Source organism: Peromyscus eremicus, chromosome 2, assembly GCF_949786415.1.
Source record: "Peromyscus eremicus chromosome 2, PerEre_H2_v1, whole genome shotgun sequence".
In the NCBI taxonomy this organism is placed as follows: domain Eukaryota; kingdom Metazoa; phylum Chordata; class Mammalia; order Rodentia; family Cricetidae; genus Peromyscus; species Peromyscus eremicus.
In genome coordinates this window covers 103,714,497-103,732,284 of record NC_081417.1, presented here as the reverse complement: position 1 = coordinate 103,732,284, position 17,788 = coordinate 103,714,497, and the positions used below count along the sequence as shown (strand labels likewise).

Genomic DNA, 17,788 nt, shown 5'->3' with positions numbered 1-17,788 from the left:
CAAATATTGCAGGTAGATACAGTTTGGAGGTGAGGGGAATAGTGACTCTAGTGTTCTTCTATGCAGAAGGGCTTTTTACACAATCCAAAACAATATAACAATTATTTGTTGCTGTTATTTAAATTAATTTATTTGTTATTTACAGAATGAAGACAAAGACTTTGAATTTCCAAACACACAGAAACGACCCTGCAGATCCCTAGCTGCTGTAGGAGACGTTGAGGAGCTAGAACTGCTTCTCTTATGATGTGACACAAACGTTGTTTATAGGGACTCAACCATATTGCTGTGTCCTGTGCATGAGGATAAACATCACATGCTGGTTAAAATGATTATAAATTTGGTATGACTGTAATAGTACTCATGGCATAGCATTTGAGATCCTTAGCCTTTGAAATCGAGTGTTCAGACACTTTACCTATGTGTGGTTTGGATATGGAGTGTCTCTCGAGGTTTCCTGTGCTGGAGGCTGGTACTCATGGGAGCAGTGTTCACAGGGAACATGAGCCTTCATCATCCTCAAGGAACAAACTGTATCAGTGAAAGCCCATTGATTGTTAGAGATGAGTGGTTGGAGGCTCCATCTAAGGACACACTTTGTCCTTGTCTGCATCTTTGGCCACCATGAAGTGAGGAACTTCATGAATCACATGGTATTCCCACTATGCCATGGATCCAGAAATCCATGGATATAATGTTCTAAAGTTGTGAAACAAAATAAGTGAAAATTTAACTTATTTTTTAAATTTTAATTTCTTATTACTCTTGTGTAAGTGTGTGAATGTGTCCATATATGTCTTTATATCTGTATGTGTGTGATGTGTATATGTGTCTGAGTTTGTATGTGTGTATGCATGCGTGTGTGAGAGAATGCATGTATATGAGTGTGTGTGCAAGGATCTGCATGTGTATGTGTCTGTATGTGTGAATGTATGTGTTTTTCTGTGTGGATTTGTCTGTGTGTGAGTTTGTGTATATGTTGGAATGTGAGTATCTGTGTGCATCTGAGTGTGTATGTTTGTCAGAATGAATGCATATGTGTAGGAGTACATATGTGTGAGTATATGTATATGTGTGTGTGTTATATGACTGTATGTGTGTTTATATGTGAATTATCGTGTGTATGTACTTGTGTATATTGTGGGAATGTGTACATATATGTGTATGTGTTTTAGTATATGTATATATGTTTAAATGTCAAAATGTATGCCTTCTGTATGGCTGTGTGTGAATTTTGGAGTGTTGTGTATGTTTGCATGTGTGTGGGAGTAGATGTGTGTGGGAGTGTGCATTTATGTGTGTGTATTGTGTGAGTGTGTATATGCATGTCTTCATGTGTGTGTCTGGATATGTGAGTGTGTGTATTTGGGTGTGTATGTGTTCACTTGTACATGAGAGTTTATATCTGTATGTGTTTCTTGTGTCCTTCACTGTGTTTCTTGGTGTATGTACATGTGTGTACAATTTAGAGTGAAAGAATGTACCTGTGTGTTTATGATAGTAAGTGTGATCGTATGTGTATGACCATGCATATCAGTTGGTGTGTATGTCAGGTTGTGTGTCTGTGTCTGTATGTGAACTTGTGTGTTTATGTGCAAGTATGAATGAGGAGGTGTATATAAATATGTAAATGTGTGTGTGTGTGTGTGTGTGTGTGTGTGTGATTATGTGTGTGAGACTGTGTTGTGCATGCCAAAGATTGTCTCTTTGTGTATGTGGTGGTCAGAGGCAAACGTACAGGGGAGAGTTCTCTGTTTCAACCACAGGATCAAGGAATCAGCCTCAGTTCAACAGCCTTGAACAGCAAGGAATCTTATACAATCATTGGTTAGATAACTAATTAACTGTGATGTTTAAATTAACCTTTTATATATAGTTATATTAGAATTATTGTGGGCAATATGAAGAACTAAATTTTAGCTGTTCAAATGTGGGAAAACGTTAAACTACATCTTTTTTAAATATATTTATTAGAAAAACTGCATCATAACTTACATTATAATTTAAATACTTAAGTAAATGATATAAATAGAAGGAAATAATTAATTATAAAATGAAATAGAAGATATCTGAGGAAATTTTTGTCTTTGCAATAGATGCAAAAATTTCAAACAAAAATATATAACCCTGGTGTAATACTTAATAACAATTATATTTATAAAGAAAAACAGTAAAGAAGGTTTGTGTGAGCAGCAGCAAAAGAGGAAGCAAAGAAGAAAATCAAAATGGTTTAGAAAAAACCCAGACACAAAAGGAAAATGAGTTAAAATAATGAAAAAAAATAGAAAAGAGAGGGGAGAGCAATCAGAAAATGGAAACTGGTGTTTTCTCTTATTTAAGACACATGGACCCAACCAGGAGGGACTTCAGAGAACATAGAGGAGAAGGTTCAGCACCACAGAGCCCAGAGGACCAGCAGCATCTGCCACATCCACAATGGCCAGGCCCTGTGCTCTGCTGACATTCCTGGTGGTGATGCACTCATGGTCAAGCTGCTGTCTGGGATGTGACCTGCCTCAGACTCATCACCTCAGGAACAAGAGAGCCTCCACACTCCTGGCACAAATGAGGAGACTCTCCCCTCTCTCCTGCCTGAAGGACAGAATGGACTTTGCATTCCCTCTGGAGAAGCTGGATGCCCAGCAGACCCAGAAGGCTCAAGTCATCCCTGTCCTGCAGGAGCTGACCCAGCAGGTCCTGATCCTCTTCAGCTCAAAGGACTCATCTGCTGCTTGGGAGACAAGTCTCCTAGACACATTCTGCACTGGCCTCCACCACCAGCTCAGAGACCTGCAAGCCTGTCTGATGCAGCAGGTGGAAGTGCAGGAACATTCCCTGAGCCAGGAAGACTCCCTGGTGGCTGTGAGGAACTACTTCCACAGGATCACTGTCTACCTGAAGGAGAAGAAACACAGCCCCTGTGCCTGGGAGGTGGTCAGAGCAGAAGTCAGGAGAGCCCTGTCTTCCTCAGCCAAACTTTTGGCAGGATTGACTGAAGAGAAGAAGTAAGTCCTGAGCCAAAGTGGAGAGGACTCTCCTGGGCTAGGATCCTGCACCTCACTGCTCAAATTTGGCCTTCTCCAAGATCTCTTTACTTTGACCTCATTGATTCAACTTGCCTGGATAGTTATCCTAATATTGGGTTATATTGTGTTGATCTGTAAGGGCACTGGTTTATTGATTCAGATGTTTTATTTATTCCTTTGTTTATATATACACATATATGTACTTTTATTTATTTATTAGTTCTGCTTGTTTGTCTATTTACATGATTTTAGTTATTTTTTAATACCATAGAATTTCATATTTTCTTTAAGGTATCAAACCATATTGTTAACGTATTTCGTCTGTTCAATAAATTTTTTACTATACATATTTAATCTTACTTGTCAGCCATTAGATCATTTGAAAACTTTTTGATGCTTTTAAACTTATTCCGTACACCATAAACATTAAACACCAGGACTCAGTAGGAAATAATACTGAAAGCAATGTGTACTGCTTAGACTTAAGAGGTGAGTTGATGCAACCATCTCATAGTTCCTGTTCACTGATGGTAAAATCTTACTTCTCTCCATGAGATAGTACTCCTCTGGATGTGTGGCCAGCATGCTGTACAGAAGGAAACCAGAACATCTTGCATGTGTTCCATTGTGCCTTAGTCCTCTTGACCAGCTAATCCCCCTGAATTCACTGGCCCCAGTAAAAAAAAAATTGACTCTCAACTTCTATCAGATGACCTCGATTGGATCCCAAAGATGAGGGAGACCATGAAACCAAAATAAAATAAAACACACAACAAATGAGGATCTTCCTACATACCATTAAAAAAGTGAAACATGATAAAAGAAAAAATGGAGTGTCAGCCCTGTCTTAGTGATGGCTTCAATTACTGAGATAAAATATCATGACCTAAATCAGTTTGGGGTAGAAATTGTTTATTTTGCTTTAAAATCACAGCATATTATATCACTGACAGAGGTTTGGCAGATCTTCAACAGGGCAGGAACCTGAAGGCAGGGGCTGATACAGAGGTCATGGAGGAACACACTGTCTACTGTCTTGATCCCTCAGGGCCCACTCAGCCTGCTTTGTAATGCTCTTCCGGACCACCTGCCCATGCTTGGATCACCCACAGTGTGCTGGACACTCCTACGGCAGTCATCAGTTACTAAAATGATTTAGAGATTGGTCTCCAGGGCAATTCTGTAGAGGATCTTCCCTGGTGAGATCCCTTCTTCCCATATGACCCTACCTGGTGTCAAGATGAATTTAGAATTGTCCAGGTAATATTCCATTCATAACAGCCTCAAAAAAAACATACCTTGAAATAAATCTAACAAGGGAATTGATATTTTTCTAAAATTACATGACTAATACCTCTCAATTTCATTTGGTATCTTTTTTTATTTAAATTTTTTTATTTAACATTCTAAATCCAATTATCCCTCCATTGTCCTCCCCTGCTCTTCAACCCATAAAACTCCCCATTCAATCCTCAGGTAGTAGTAGTACCTCAAATGGGTAGTCTGCAAAGTATAGCATACAAAGCTGAGGCATGGCACAGCCACTATCCACTGCTTCAAGGCTGAACAAGGTATCCCCAGCAAAGGATCTGGGCTTCAAAAGCCAGCTCTTGCACTTGGGACAAGTCCTGCTCCCACTGCCAGGGGCTTCACACAAGGATCAAGCCACACAAGCATCAGCCACATTCAGAGGACATAGTTGGGTCCCATGCAGGTCCCCCAGCTGTAAGTCCAGAGTCCCTGAGCTCCCACAAGTTCGGGTCAGCTGTCTCTGTGGTTTTCCCTATCATGATCTTGACTCCCTGCCCCCTTTGCTCCTAGGATCCAACCTCCCTCTCTTCTGCTGATCTCCAGGAGCACAGCCCAGTGCTTGGACTTGATTGGGTGAATCTTAACTTTGTTAACTGTTGCCTGTTGTGCATGGGTACAGCGCCATCTAGTGAAACCCGGGCAACCTCTCAGGGACCCTATTACTGAGGATAACTGAATCTTCCACTCCCAGCAGCCATCAGTTGAAAATAGTTCCTCAGCTAGGGCTGGGATTTCCTGACATGCTCCCTGCTTGAAACTGGGATTTTGTCTGTCTCCATCATATTCAGACTGTGGATGCAGTCACAGCTGCTATCAATATGGACCTTCAGCTACTATACTGTGTCTACAAACCCTGTTTCCTACAGTCAGAAACTGTCTCTGGGAATCCCCATCTTCATGCCAGTTCTTGTGTAAAGAGTTCTGCCCTATGGAAGCCAGGAAAGCCCAACGGGTCGTTTCTCAGACACCTATTCCCTGTATATTAACTACCTGTAAGTGTCTGTGTCCAGTCATCTATTGCCAGAAGAACCTCCTCTGAGGAGCACTGAGAAGATGCACTTAACCTCTGTGAGATGTGGACGGTGATGTATAAAATCAGGCCTTTGACACCAGGGCCATTGCTTGTATTCTTGACATTCCTGCTCTCCAGCATCTTGCTGTTTCCACAGGTGTGTTAAGACTGACGTTGCTGGGAAGAAAATCATTGATATTTTGACTGTGATTGCATTGACTCTGCAGTTCACGTTGCAAAATGCACTCGGTGTGATGTAAAATTACTTTCTTTTATGCCATTGAACTTTTAAGTTGAACACTCTCAACATTGTTGTTATTGCTTCCCCAATGGGATGACATCACTTCCTTTCTTTTGCTTTCATTTCAAGTGACACCACAATTTCAGTTCAATGCCACCAACAACGTCAGTATCTTCTCTCTAGGAAAGTGGAAAAAAGAAACAAAATATTCAAGGCAATGAAAATTCAAAAGAGAAATGACATCCACCATGGAGCCTCCATCACCACAGAAGAATTAAATGAAAAATTATACACATTGGCAGTACTGAAACACTTCTATGTGATGGAATCCCTCAAGGCTCTTCTGCTCAATTTTCAAATGAACAAAAACAGAGTGTGTGCAGTATCCACTACTAAAGTAAAACTGCATAAATATCTGTAGGTCCAAACATCTGGGTAACTAATAGGCAATCAGAGCAGTGCTATGACTGTGTCTTCTGGTCTGTATTTCCACTTCCTAACTGCCGGCATAGCAAGCACTCAGTGAGCAAATATTGATCACAAAACTATATTTAGGAAAAACCACAAATACTTATATATTACAAATGTCCTCAGGACAAACTGGGACATTTACACATCACTACAGATGATGGGGTATTCTGATGTTGACATCTGGGGATTCTTGACACTCTAAACTCTGGTCATATGTTCACTGCTGAGCACAAAAGCCTTTCTAATGAATTCACTGAAACCAAAACATGGATCTTCTAGGACTTATGATGCTAATAACCAAGCAAACACCACAGCATGTATGAGTGCTGACGTCATCAAGATATGGAGAGCACTCTCAGGGAGTGGGGTACAAGAAGAGGGCTGAGGACACTCTGCCCCAATGTGCAGCAGAGAGTGTTTGTAGACTCAAAAGCCATTGAAGAAGTCACAGGGCACTTAGAGAAAAGGCAGCAACCATGGATCACAGTCTGTAAACTCACACACAGCTAATGGAACGTGCATTCCGTTTTGGGTAGTTGTTGTTGTTCAAAAAATCCTCCAAACAGGAATGGTGGGCAGAAAGGGAGATGTATACATGGATCATGACTTTGAAGGAACTCTGAAGCACAAGACAATGGCTGACAAAACTGGTCCATGACAGAGAGATCATTTTCAAAGATGTTCTGTTAACTGTAGAGGTCACAATGCCTATAACACAGAGAAGCCCGGCGGTTATTCATTCAGAGGAATGGTCTCCTGGAATACAAAACAGTTCAAGGAACCCTGTTCTTCTTTCAGACCAATGGTCTCCTGGAACACTAAACAATTCAAGAAACCTACGGCCAAGACGGCATCCGTTTCCATCCTAAGGACAGATGAAACAATACTATAAAGAATAAGGCTTAAACTTTCCCTTAGAGCAAAGCATAGATGATAAATTTTACGAGTTTTTGTTAACGTGTGTGTGTGTGTGTGTGTGTGTGTGTGTGTGTGTGTGTGTGTGTATGCAGTAAAGATCATGCCACATCAGGCTTGTGGAGTGAGAGAACATCTTCCCTGAGACAGTTTACTACTCCCATGATGAGTTCCAGGGATCAACATGAATATGTCAGTCTTGATCAGGAAGCTCTTATTGATTGTGCCATAATAACCAACAAATTATCATTCAATGAATGCCTAATATACAATAAAACACAAACTTGATCCTTCATATACTTAAAAATTCAAGTGTGTTAAGACAACTAGATAAAATAACTCAACCTCGAACCCTAACCAACATACACAAGATTTTGACATGTGCCATTGTTTCAAATAACACGTGTAGACTCGTAAAAAATTATTTGAAACAAAATTGACATTACAATTCAAGAAGCTATGTTAAGAAATAAATATGACCCACAAAATTCAATTGCAGCATGAAATTCAAGAACTTTTCAGGACAATTATCAGATGTAAGGTTTTATGTTTTACAGGTAAGTGATTTCACACAGGAAAGGTTTATCTGTGCTATACACATCAACCATAATGTCTTTCAGAAATAAACTCTAGAGAAGCTTTGTTGAGGGGAGCATTGACTGTGGAAGCAATAATGAAAACAAAAATGACCGAAAAAAAAATAGCCAGAAACAAGCAGAGAATGACTGAAAGAAAGTGAAAAGTACATGGGAGAGTATGTGTGGGCAATCAGAAAATGGAAACTAGTGCTTTCTCTTATTTAAGACACATGGACCCAACCAGGAGAGACTTCAGAGAACCTAGAGGAAAAGGTTCAGGACCACAGAGCCCAGAGGACCAGCAGCATCTGCCACATTCACAATGGCCAGGCCCTGTGCTCTGCTGACATTCCTGGTGGTGATGCACTCCTGGTCAAGCTGCTGTCTGGGATGTGACCTGCCTCAGACTCATCACCTCAGGAACAAGAGAGCCTCCACACTCCTGGCACAAATGAGAAGACTCTCCCCTCTCTCCTGCCTGAAGGACAGAACGGACTTTGCATTCCCTCTGGAGAAGGTGGATGTCCAGCAGATCCAGAAGGCCCAAGTCATCCCTGTCCTGCAGGAGCTGACCCAGCAGGTCCTGATCCTCTTCAGCTCAAAGGACTCATCTGCTGCTTGGGAGACAAGTCTCCTAGACACATTCTGCACTGGCCTTCACCAGCAGCTCAAAGACCTGCAGGCCTGTCTGAAGCAGCAGGTGGAGGTGCAGGAACCTTCTCTGAGCCAGGAAGACTCCCTGGTGGCTGTGAGGAACTACTTCCAAAGGATCACTGTCTACCTGAAGGAGAAGAAACACAGGCCCTGTGCCTGGGAGGTGGTCAGAGCAGAAGTCAGGAGAGCCCTGTCTTCCTCAGGCAACCTGCTGGCAGGATTAACTGAGGAGAAGGAGTAAGTCCTGAGCCAAAGTGGAGAGGACTCTCCTGGGCTAGGATCCTGCACCTCACTGCTCAGGTTTGGCCTTCTCCAAGAACTCTTTGACTTTGACATCATTGATTCAACTTGCCTGGATAGTTATCCTAATATTGGGTTATATTGTGTTGATCTGTAAGGGCATTTGCTTATTGATGCAGATGTTTTATTTGTTTATTTATTTATTTATTTATTTTTATTTATTACTTCTTCTGCTTGTTTGTCTATCTACATGGTTTTAGTTATTTTTAATACCATAGAATTTCATATTTTCTTTAAATTGTCAAACCTTTATTGTTAATTTATTTCTTCTATTCAATAAATTTTTTGATGCTTCTAAACTCATTTCTGTACACCATAAATATAACACACCTGGACGTGGTAGGAAATAATACTGAAGCAATGTGTACTGATTTGACTTAAGAGGTGAGTGGATGCAGCCATCTCGTAGATCTTGTTCACTGATGGTAAAATCTTACTTCTGTTCATGAGATAGTACTCCTCTGGATGAATAGCCAGCATGCTGTACAGAAGGAAACCAGAACAACTCGCATGTGTTCCATTGTGCCTTAGTCCTCCCTATCAACAATTCTCCCTGACTACTCTGGCCTCCCATTACTTACAGTTGGCTTCCAAATTCTATCAGATGAACTTGATTGGATTCCAAAGATGAAGGAGACCATGAAATCAAAATAAAATAAAACACATCAACAAATGAGGATCTTCCTACATACTATTAAAAAAGTGAAACATGAAAAAAGATAAAAATGGAGTGTCAGCCCTGTCTTGGTGATGGCTTCAATTGCTGAGATAAAATATCATGACCTAAAGCATTTTGGGGTAGAAATTGTTTATTTTAGTTTAAGATCACAGCATATTCCATCACTGACAGAGGTTTGACAGGATCTTAAACAGGGCAGGAACCTGAAGGCCGGGGCTGATATAGAGGTCATGGAGAAACACACTGTCTCCTGCCTTGATGCCTCAGGGCCTGCTCAGCCTGCTTCCTAATATTCATCAGGAACAACTGCCCATGGGTTGACTCACCCATAGTGTGCTGGACACTCCTACAGCAGTCATCATTTATTAAAATGATTGAGAGACTGGTCTTCAGTGTGATTCTGAAGAAACATCTTCCCTGGTGAGATCCCTTCTTCCCACATGAACCTATCTGGTGTCAGGTTGAACTTAGAATCATCCAGGGTAAATTCCATTCATAATAGCCTCAAAAACATACCTTGAAATAAATCTAAAAATAGAAGTGAGTGCAAATCTTCTAAAATGACACAGCTAATCACTCACAATTTCATTTGGTATCTTTTTTTATTTCCATTTTTTTCATTTTACATACTAAGCCCAGTTTCCCCTCCATCCCCTTCTCCTGCACTCCCTTTCCCCCCTGGAACCCTCTGCCCCAAAAACTCCTCAGAGGAGATATGGCCTCCCCTGGGTAGTCAACAAGGTGTAGCATACCAGGTTGAGCATAGCTCCTCACTGCTTCAAGGCTGAGCATGGTGTCCCAGCATAGGGTTTGGGCTCCCAAAAGCCAGTTCTTGCACTTGGGACAAGTCCTGGACCCACTGCCTGGGCCTCACAAACAGATCAAGCCACACAAGTATCAGCAGCATTCAGAGGGCCCATATGGGTCTCATACAGGTCTGCCAGCTGTCAGTCCGGAGTCCCAGAGCTCCCACTAACTCAGGTCATCTCTCTCTCTGGTTTTCCCCATCATGATTTTGACTCCCTGCCCCCTTTGCTCCTAGGATCCCACCTCCCTCTCTTCTCATCTCCAGGAGCTCAGCCCAGTGCTTGGACTTGGATCCCTGAGTCTGTTTGCTAACTGTTGCCAGGTGTTCATGCTTACACCGCCATCTAGTGAAACACGGGAAAACTCTAACAGGCCCCATTACTGAGGATAACTGAATCTTCCTCTCCCAGCAGCCAACAGGTGAAAGTAGTTCCTCAGCTAGGGGTGGGATTTCCTGACATCCTCCCTGCTTGAAACTGGGATTTTGTCTGTCTCCATCATATTCAGACCTGCATGCAGTCACAGCTGCTATCAATATGTTTCTACAGCTACTACACTGTGTCTACAAACCCCTGTTTCCTACAGTCAGAAAGTGTGTCTGGGAATCCCCATCTTCCTGCCAGCTCTTGAGTAAAGAGTACTGCCCTACGGAAGCCACGAAAGACATAGTGGTCCTTTCTAGGACACCTATTTCCTGTATATTAACCACTTGTAAGGGTCTGTGTCCAGCCATCTATTGCCGTGAGAACCTCCTCTGAGGAGCACTGAGAGATGCACTTATCCTCTGTGAGATATAGAGGGTGATGTACAAAATCAGGTCTTGTGGCACCAAGCCATTGTTCTTATTCTTGACATTCCTGCTCTCCAGCAGCTTCCTGTTTCCACAGGTGTGTTAAGATTGATGTTGCTGGGAAGAAAATCATTGACATTTTGACTGTGATTGCATTGACTATTCAGTTCACATTCCAAAATGCACTCGGTTTGATGTAAAATTCCTTTATTTCACGGCCATTGAACTTTCAAGTTGAACACTCTCAACATTGTTGCTATTGCTTCCCCCAATGAGATGACATCACTTCCTTTCTTTTGCTTTCATTTCAAGTGACACCACAATTTAAGTTCAATGCCACCAAGCAAAATCAGTATCTTCTCTCTAGGAAAATGGAAAAAAGAAACAAAATATTCAATGCAATGAAAATTCAAAAGAGAAATGACATCCACCATGGAGCCTCCATCACCACAGAAAAATTAAATGAAAAATTATACACATTGGCAGTACTGAAACTCTTCTATGTGATAGAATCCCTCAATGTTCTCCAATGCTCAGTTTTCGAATGGACAAAGACGGAGTGTGTGAAGTATCCACTACTAAAGTAAAATTACATAAATATCTGCAGGTCCAAACTTCTGGATAACTAATGGACAATCAGAGGCACTGCTAATCACAGTGTCTTCTGGTCTGTATTTCCACCTCCTAACTACAGGCACAGCAAGCACTCAGTGAGCAAATATTGATCACAAAACTAGATTTTGGAAAAACCACAAATACTTACCTAGTGCAAATGTCCTCAGGACAAACTGGGACATTTACACATCACTGTAGATCACAGGGTCTTCTGCTCTTGACATCTGAGGATTCTTGACACTCTGATCTCTGGCCATGTGTTCACTGCTGAACACAAAATCCTTTCTAATGAATCCACTGAAACCAGAGCAGCGATCTTCTAGGACTTATGACGCTAAAAACCAAGCAGACACCACACTGTGTGTGAGTGCTGATGTCATCAAGATATAGTGAGCAGTGTCAGGGAGTGGGGTACAAGAAGAGGGCTGAGGACACTCTGCCCCACTGTGCAGCAGAGCGTGTGAGTCGACTCAAACTCCACTGAAGAAGTCACAGGGCACTTAGAGAAAAGGCAGCAACCAGGGATCACAGTCTCTAAACTCACACACAGCTAGAAAGAGTGTGCATTCTGCTTTGGTTAACTGTCATTGGTGGAAAAATCATCAATATAGGAATGGTGAGCAGAAAGGGAGATGTATCCACGGATCCTGACTTTGAAGGAACTGCGAAGCACAACCCCATGGCTGACAAAACTGGTCCATGAGAGGGAGAAATTTCATAGACACTCTGTTAACTGTAGAGGTCACAATGCCTATAACAGAGAGAAGCCCCAACTTTTCTCTTTCAGACCAATGGTCTCCTGGAATACTAAACAGTTCAAGAAACCCACAGGCCAGGTCGGCATCCCTTTCCATCCTAAGGACAAATAAAACAATTGTGTCAAGAATAAGGTTGAAATGTTTCCTTAGAGCAAACCATAGATGATAAATTTTATGAGTTTTTGTGAACACATGTGTGTGTGCAGCAAAGATCATGCCACAGCAGGCATGTGGAGTGAGAGAACAACTTCCATGAGTCAGTTTTCTGCTCCCACCATGAGTTCCAGGGATCAACATGAATATGTCAATCTTGATCAGGAATCTCTTATTGATTGTGCCATACCAACCTCCAAATGATCATTCAAGAAATACCTAATATACAATAAAAGCCAAATTTAATTTTTCATAAACTTTAGTATTGAACACTATTAAGACAACTAGTAAAAATAACTCACCCTTGCAGCCCTAAACAAAATAGATAAGATTTTGACATGTGCCTTTGCTTAAAATAACACCTGTAGACTCACAAAAAAATCTGAAAAATAATTGACATTATAATTTAAATAGGTATATTAAAATATAAATATGACCCACATAATTCAATTGCAGCATGAAATTCAAGAAATTTTCAGGACAATTATTGGATGTAAGGTTTTATGATTTACAACTGAGTGATTTCACACAGGAGATGTATATCTGTAATATAAATATCAACCAGTTTCTGTCAGGAATAAACCCTAGAGAAGGTTTGTTGAGGGGAACATTGAAAGTGGAAGCAATAATGGAAACAAAAATGGCGGGGGAAAAAATGGCCAGACACAAGCAGAGAATGACTGAAAGAAAGTGAAAAGTACATGGGAGAGTAATGGGAGGGCAATCAGAAAATGGAACCTAGTGCTTTCTCTTATTTAAGACACATGGACCCAACCAGGAAGGACTTCAGAGAACTCAGAGGAGAAGGGTCAGCACTACAGAGCCCAGAGGACCAGCAGCATCTGCCACATTCACAATGGCCAGGCCCTGTGCTCTGCTGACATTCCTGGTGGTGATGCACTCCTGGTCAAGCTGCTGTCTAGGATGTGACCTGCCTCAGACTCATCACCTCAGGAACAAGAGAGCCTCCACACTCCTGGCACAAATGAGGAGACTCTCCCCTCTCTCCTGCCTGAAGGACAGAATGGACTTTGCATTCCCTCTGGAGAAGGTGGATGCCCAGCAGATCCAGAAGGCCCAGGCCATCTCTGTCCTGCAGGAGCTGACCCAGCAGGTCCTGATCCTCTTCAGCTCAAAGAACTCATCTGCTGCTTGGGAGACAAGCCTCCTAGACACATTCTGCACTGGCCTCCACCACCAGCTCAAAGACCTGCAAGCCTGTCTGATGGAGCAGGGTGAGGTGCAGGAACCTTCTCTGAGCCAGGAAGACTCCCTGGTGGCTGTGAGGAACTACTTCCAAAGGATCACTGTCTACCTGAAGGAGAAGAAACACAGCCCCTGTGCCTGGGAGGTGGTCAGAGCAGAAGTCAGGAGAACCCTGTCTTCCTATGCCAAGCTGCTGGCAGGACTGACTAAGGAGAAGGAGTAAGTCCTGAGCCAAAGTGGAGAGGACTCTCCTGGGCTAGGATCCTGAAACTCACTGCCCAGATTTGGCCTTCTCCAAGACCTCTTTGACTTTGACCTCATTGATTCAACTTGCCTGGATAGTTATCCTAATATTGGGTTATATTGTGTTGATAAGTTAGGGAATTTGCTTATTGATTCTTAAGTTTTATTTGTTAGTTTATTTATTTATTTATTTTATTTATTAGTTCTTCTGCTTGTTTGTGTATCTACATGATTTTTGTTATTTTTCAATACCATAAAATTTTATATTTCCTTTAAATTATCAAACCGTTATTGTTAATTTATTTCTTCTATTCAATAAATTTTTGACTGTACATGTTTAATCTTATGTGTCAGCCACATGATCTTTTGAAAACTTTTTGATGCTTCTAAACTCATTCTGTACACCATAAATATAACACACCTGGACTTGGTTGGAAATAATACTGAAGCAATGTGTACTGCTTAGACTTAAGAGATGAGTTGATGCAGCCATCTTGTAGTTCGTGTTCAGTGATGATAAAATCTTACTTCTCTCCATGAGATAGTACTCCTCTGGATGTATAGCCAGCATGCTGTACAGAAGGAAACCAGAACATCTTGTTTGTGTTCCTCTGTACCTTAGTCCTCCTGACCAACAATTACCCTTGACTTCTCTGCAATTCGATAACTAAAACTTGACCCCCAAACTCTATCAGATGAACTGGTTTGGATTCCATAGATGAGGGAGGTCATGAAACCAAAATACAATTAAGCACACAACAAATGAAGATCTTCCTACATACTAGTGTGAACTACAGAAAAATTAGGGTGTCAGCCCTGTCTTGGTGATGGTTTCTAGTGCTGTAATAAATTTTCACAACCTAAAGCATTTTAGGGGGTAGAAAGGTTGATTTTAATTTAAAATCACAGCATATTCCAATACTGAGAGAAAGTTTGGCAAGATATTAAAGGAGGCAGGAACCTGAAGGCAGGGGCTGTTATAGAGATCACGGAGGAATACACTATCTACCGTCTTGATGGCTCAGGCCTGCTCAGCCTGCTTTCTAATGCTCTTCCGGACCCCCTACCCAGGGTAGGATCACCTGTGGTGTGCTGGATACTCCTACAGTAGTCATCAGTTATTAAAATGATTTAGAGACTGTCTACAGGGAGACTCTGTAGAGGCATCTTCCCTGGTAAGAACCCTTCTTCCCATATGACCCTTTCAGGTGTCACGTTGACCTTAGCATTATCCAGGGGAATCTGCATTCACAATAGTCTCAAAAAATATTCCTTGGAATAAGTCTAATAGAGGAAGTGAAATTCCTCTAAAGTAAACACTGCTGATCCCTTTCAATTTGTTTTTTTTTTTAACCTTAAGTTTGCTGTTGCCTGTTGCCCAAGGGTACAGCGCCCTCTAGTGGAACACGGGCAACCTCTCAGGGGCCCCATTACTGAGGATAACTGAATCTTCCTCTCCCAGCAGCCATCAGTTGAAATAGTTTCTCTGCTAGGGGTGAGATTCCCTGACATCTTCCCTGCTTTAAACTGGAATTTTGTCTGTCTGCATCATATTCAGACTGTGCATGCAGTCACAACTGCTGTCTATATGGACATACAGCTACTGTATTGTGTCTACAAACCTCTGTTTCCTACAGTCAGAAACTGTCTCTGGGAATCCCCATCTCCCTGACAGCTCTTGTGTAAAGATTACTGCCCTATGGAAGCCAGGAAAGACATGGTGGTCCTTTCTAGGACACCTATTTCTTGTACATTAACCACCTGTAAGTGTCTGTGTCCAGTCATCTATTCTCAGAAGAACCTTCTCTGAAGAGCACTGAGAGATGCACTTATCCTCTGTGAGATGTGGAGGGTGATGTATAAAATCAGGCCTTTTGACACCACGGTCATTGCTCTTATTCTTGACATTCCTGCTCTCCAGCAGCTTCCTGTTTCCACAGGTGTCTTAAGATTGATGTTGCTGGGAAAAAATCATTGAAATTTTGAGTGTGATTGCATTGACTCTGCAGTTCACGTTCCAAAATACACTTGGTTTGATGTAAAATTACTTTATTTTATGCCATTGAACTTTCAAGTTGAACACTCTCAACATTGTTGCTATTGCTTCCCCTCTGGGATGACATCACTTCCTTTCTTTTGATTTTATTTCAAGTGACACCACAATTTCAGTTCAATGCCACCAACAACGTCAGTATCTTCTCTCTAGGAAAGTGGAAAAAAGAAACAAAATATTCAAGGCAATGGAAATTCAAAAGAGAAATGACATCCACAATGGAGCCACCATCACCACAGAAAAATTAAATGAAAAATTATACACAATTTCAGTACTCAAACTCTTCTATCTGATAGAATCCCTCAAGGCTCTTCTGCTCAATTTTCAAATGGACAAAGACAGAGTGTGTGCAGTATCCACTACTAAAGTAAAACTGCATAAATATCTGTAGGTCCAAACATCTGGGTGACTAATAGGCAATGATAGGCACTGCTGTCACTGTGTCTTCTGGTCTGTGTTTCCAACTCCTAATTTAAGGCACAGCAAGCACTCATTGAGCAAATATTGATCAGAAAACTAGATTTTGGAAAAACCTCAAATACTTATATCTTACAAATGTCCTCAGGACAAACTGGGACATTTACACATCACTACAGACCATGGGGTCTTCTGATGTTGACATCTGGGGATTCTTGACACTCTGATCTCTGGCCATGTGTTCACTGCTGAGCACAAAATCCTTTCTAATGAATCCACTGAAACCAAATCATTGATCTTCTAGGACTTATGACACTAATAACCAAGCAGACACCACAGCATGTGTGAGTGCTGATGTCATCAAGATATGGAGAGCACTCTCAGGGAGTGGGGTACAAGAAGAGGGCTGAGGACACTGTGCCACTGTGCAGCAGAGAGTGTTTGTAGACTCAAAAGCCACCGAAGAAGTCACAGGGCACTTAGAGAAAAGGCAGCTACCAAGGATCACAGTCTCTAAACTCAGACACAGCTAGAAAGAACGTGCATTCCATTTTGGATAGTTGTTGTTGTTCAAAAAATCCTCGAAACAGGAATGGTGGGCAGAAAGGGAGATGTATCCATGGATCCTGACTTTGAAGGAACTGTGAAGCAAAAGACAATGGCTGACAACACTGGTCCATGACAGAGAGATCATTTTCAGAGACGTTCTGTTAGCTGTAGAGGTCACAATGGCTATAACACAGAGAAGCCCAGACTGTTCTTCATTCAGAGGAATGATCTCCTGGAACACTAAACAGTTCAAGGAACTCACAGGCCAAGACTGCATCCCTTTCCATCCTAGGACAGAGGAAACAATACTGCAAAGAATAAGGCGGAAACTTTCCCTTAGAGCAAAGCATAGATGATAAATTTTATGAGTTTGTGTGAACATGTGTGTGTATGCTGTAAAGATCATGCCACAGCAGGCATGCAGAGTGAGAGAACAACTTCCATGAGTCAGTTTTCTGCTCCCACCATGAGTTACAAGGATCAAATGAATATGTCAGTCTTGATCAGGAAGCTCTTATTGACTGTGCCATAACCACCAAATGATCATTCAATAAATGCCTAATATACAATAAAAAACAAACTTGATCCTTCATATACTTAAGAATTCAAGTATATTAAGACAACTAGATAAAATAACTCAACCTCGAACCCTAACCAACATAGATAAGATTTTGACATGTGCCATTCCTTGAAATAGCACGTGTAGAGTCACAAAAAATTATTTGAAACAAAATTGACATTACAATTCAAGAAGCTATGTTAAGAAACAAATATGACCCACAAAATTCAATTGCAGCATGAAATTCAAGAACTTTTCAGGACAATTATCAGATGTAAGGTTTTATGTTTTACAGGTAAGTGATTTCACACAGAAAAGGTTTATCTGTGCTATACACATCAACCATAATGTCTTTCAGGAATAAACTCTAGAGAAGTTTTGTTGAGGAGAGCATTGACTGTGGAAGTAATAACGAAAACAAAAATGACCGAAAAAAAAATAGGCAGAAACA

The 17,788-nt window shown here is 41.4% G+C and overlaps 3 protein-coding genes across 3 annotated transcripts; all 3 read left to right on the top strand.

Annotated features, from left to right (window-relative positions):
- Positions 1–2,436: 2,436 nt before the first annotated feature.
- On the top strand, positions 2,437–3,009 carry LOC131904997 (interferon alpha-12-like). Its single transcript, XM_059255968.1, has one exon. It carries the CDS (start codon positions 2,437–2,439, stop codon positions 3,007–3,009), a length of 573 nt encoding a protein of 190 aa, XP_059111951.1.
- Positions 3,010–7,876: 4,867 nt separating this feature from the next.
- On the top strand, positions 7,877–8,449 carry LOC131904996 (interferon alpha-12-like). Its single transcript, XM_059255967.1, has one exon. The coding sequence runs from the start codon at positions 7,877–7,879 to the stop codon at positions 8,447–8,449; it is 573 nt and encodes a 190-aa protein (XP_059111950.1).
- Positions 8,450–13,166: 4,717 nt separating this feature from the next.
- LOC131904995 (interferon alpha-12-like) lies at positions 13,167–13,739 on the top strand. Its single transcript, XM_059255966.1, has one exon. The coding sequence runs from the start codon at positions 13,167–13,169 to the stop codon at positions 13,737–13,739; it is 573 nt and encodes a 190-aa protein (XP_059111949.1).
- The last annotated feature ends 4,049 nt before the right edge of the window (positions 13,740–17,788 follow it).

Excerpts from the sequence above, each read along its gene's own strand:
- LOC131904995 (XM_059255966.1), top strand. The coding sequence starts at position 13,167 with ATGGCCAGGCCCTGTGCTCTGCTGACATTCCTGGTGGTGATGCACTCC.
- LOC131904997 (XM_059255968.1), top strand. The coding sequence starts at position 2,437 with ATGGCCAGGCCCTGTGCTCTGCTGACATTCCTGGTGGTGATGCACTCA.
- LOC131904996 (XM_059255967.1), top strand. The coding sequence starts at position 7,877 with ATGGCCAGGCCCTGTGCTCTGCTGACATTCCTGGTGGTGATGCACTCC.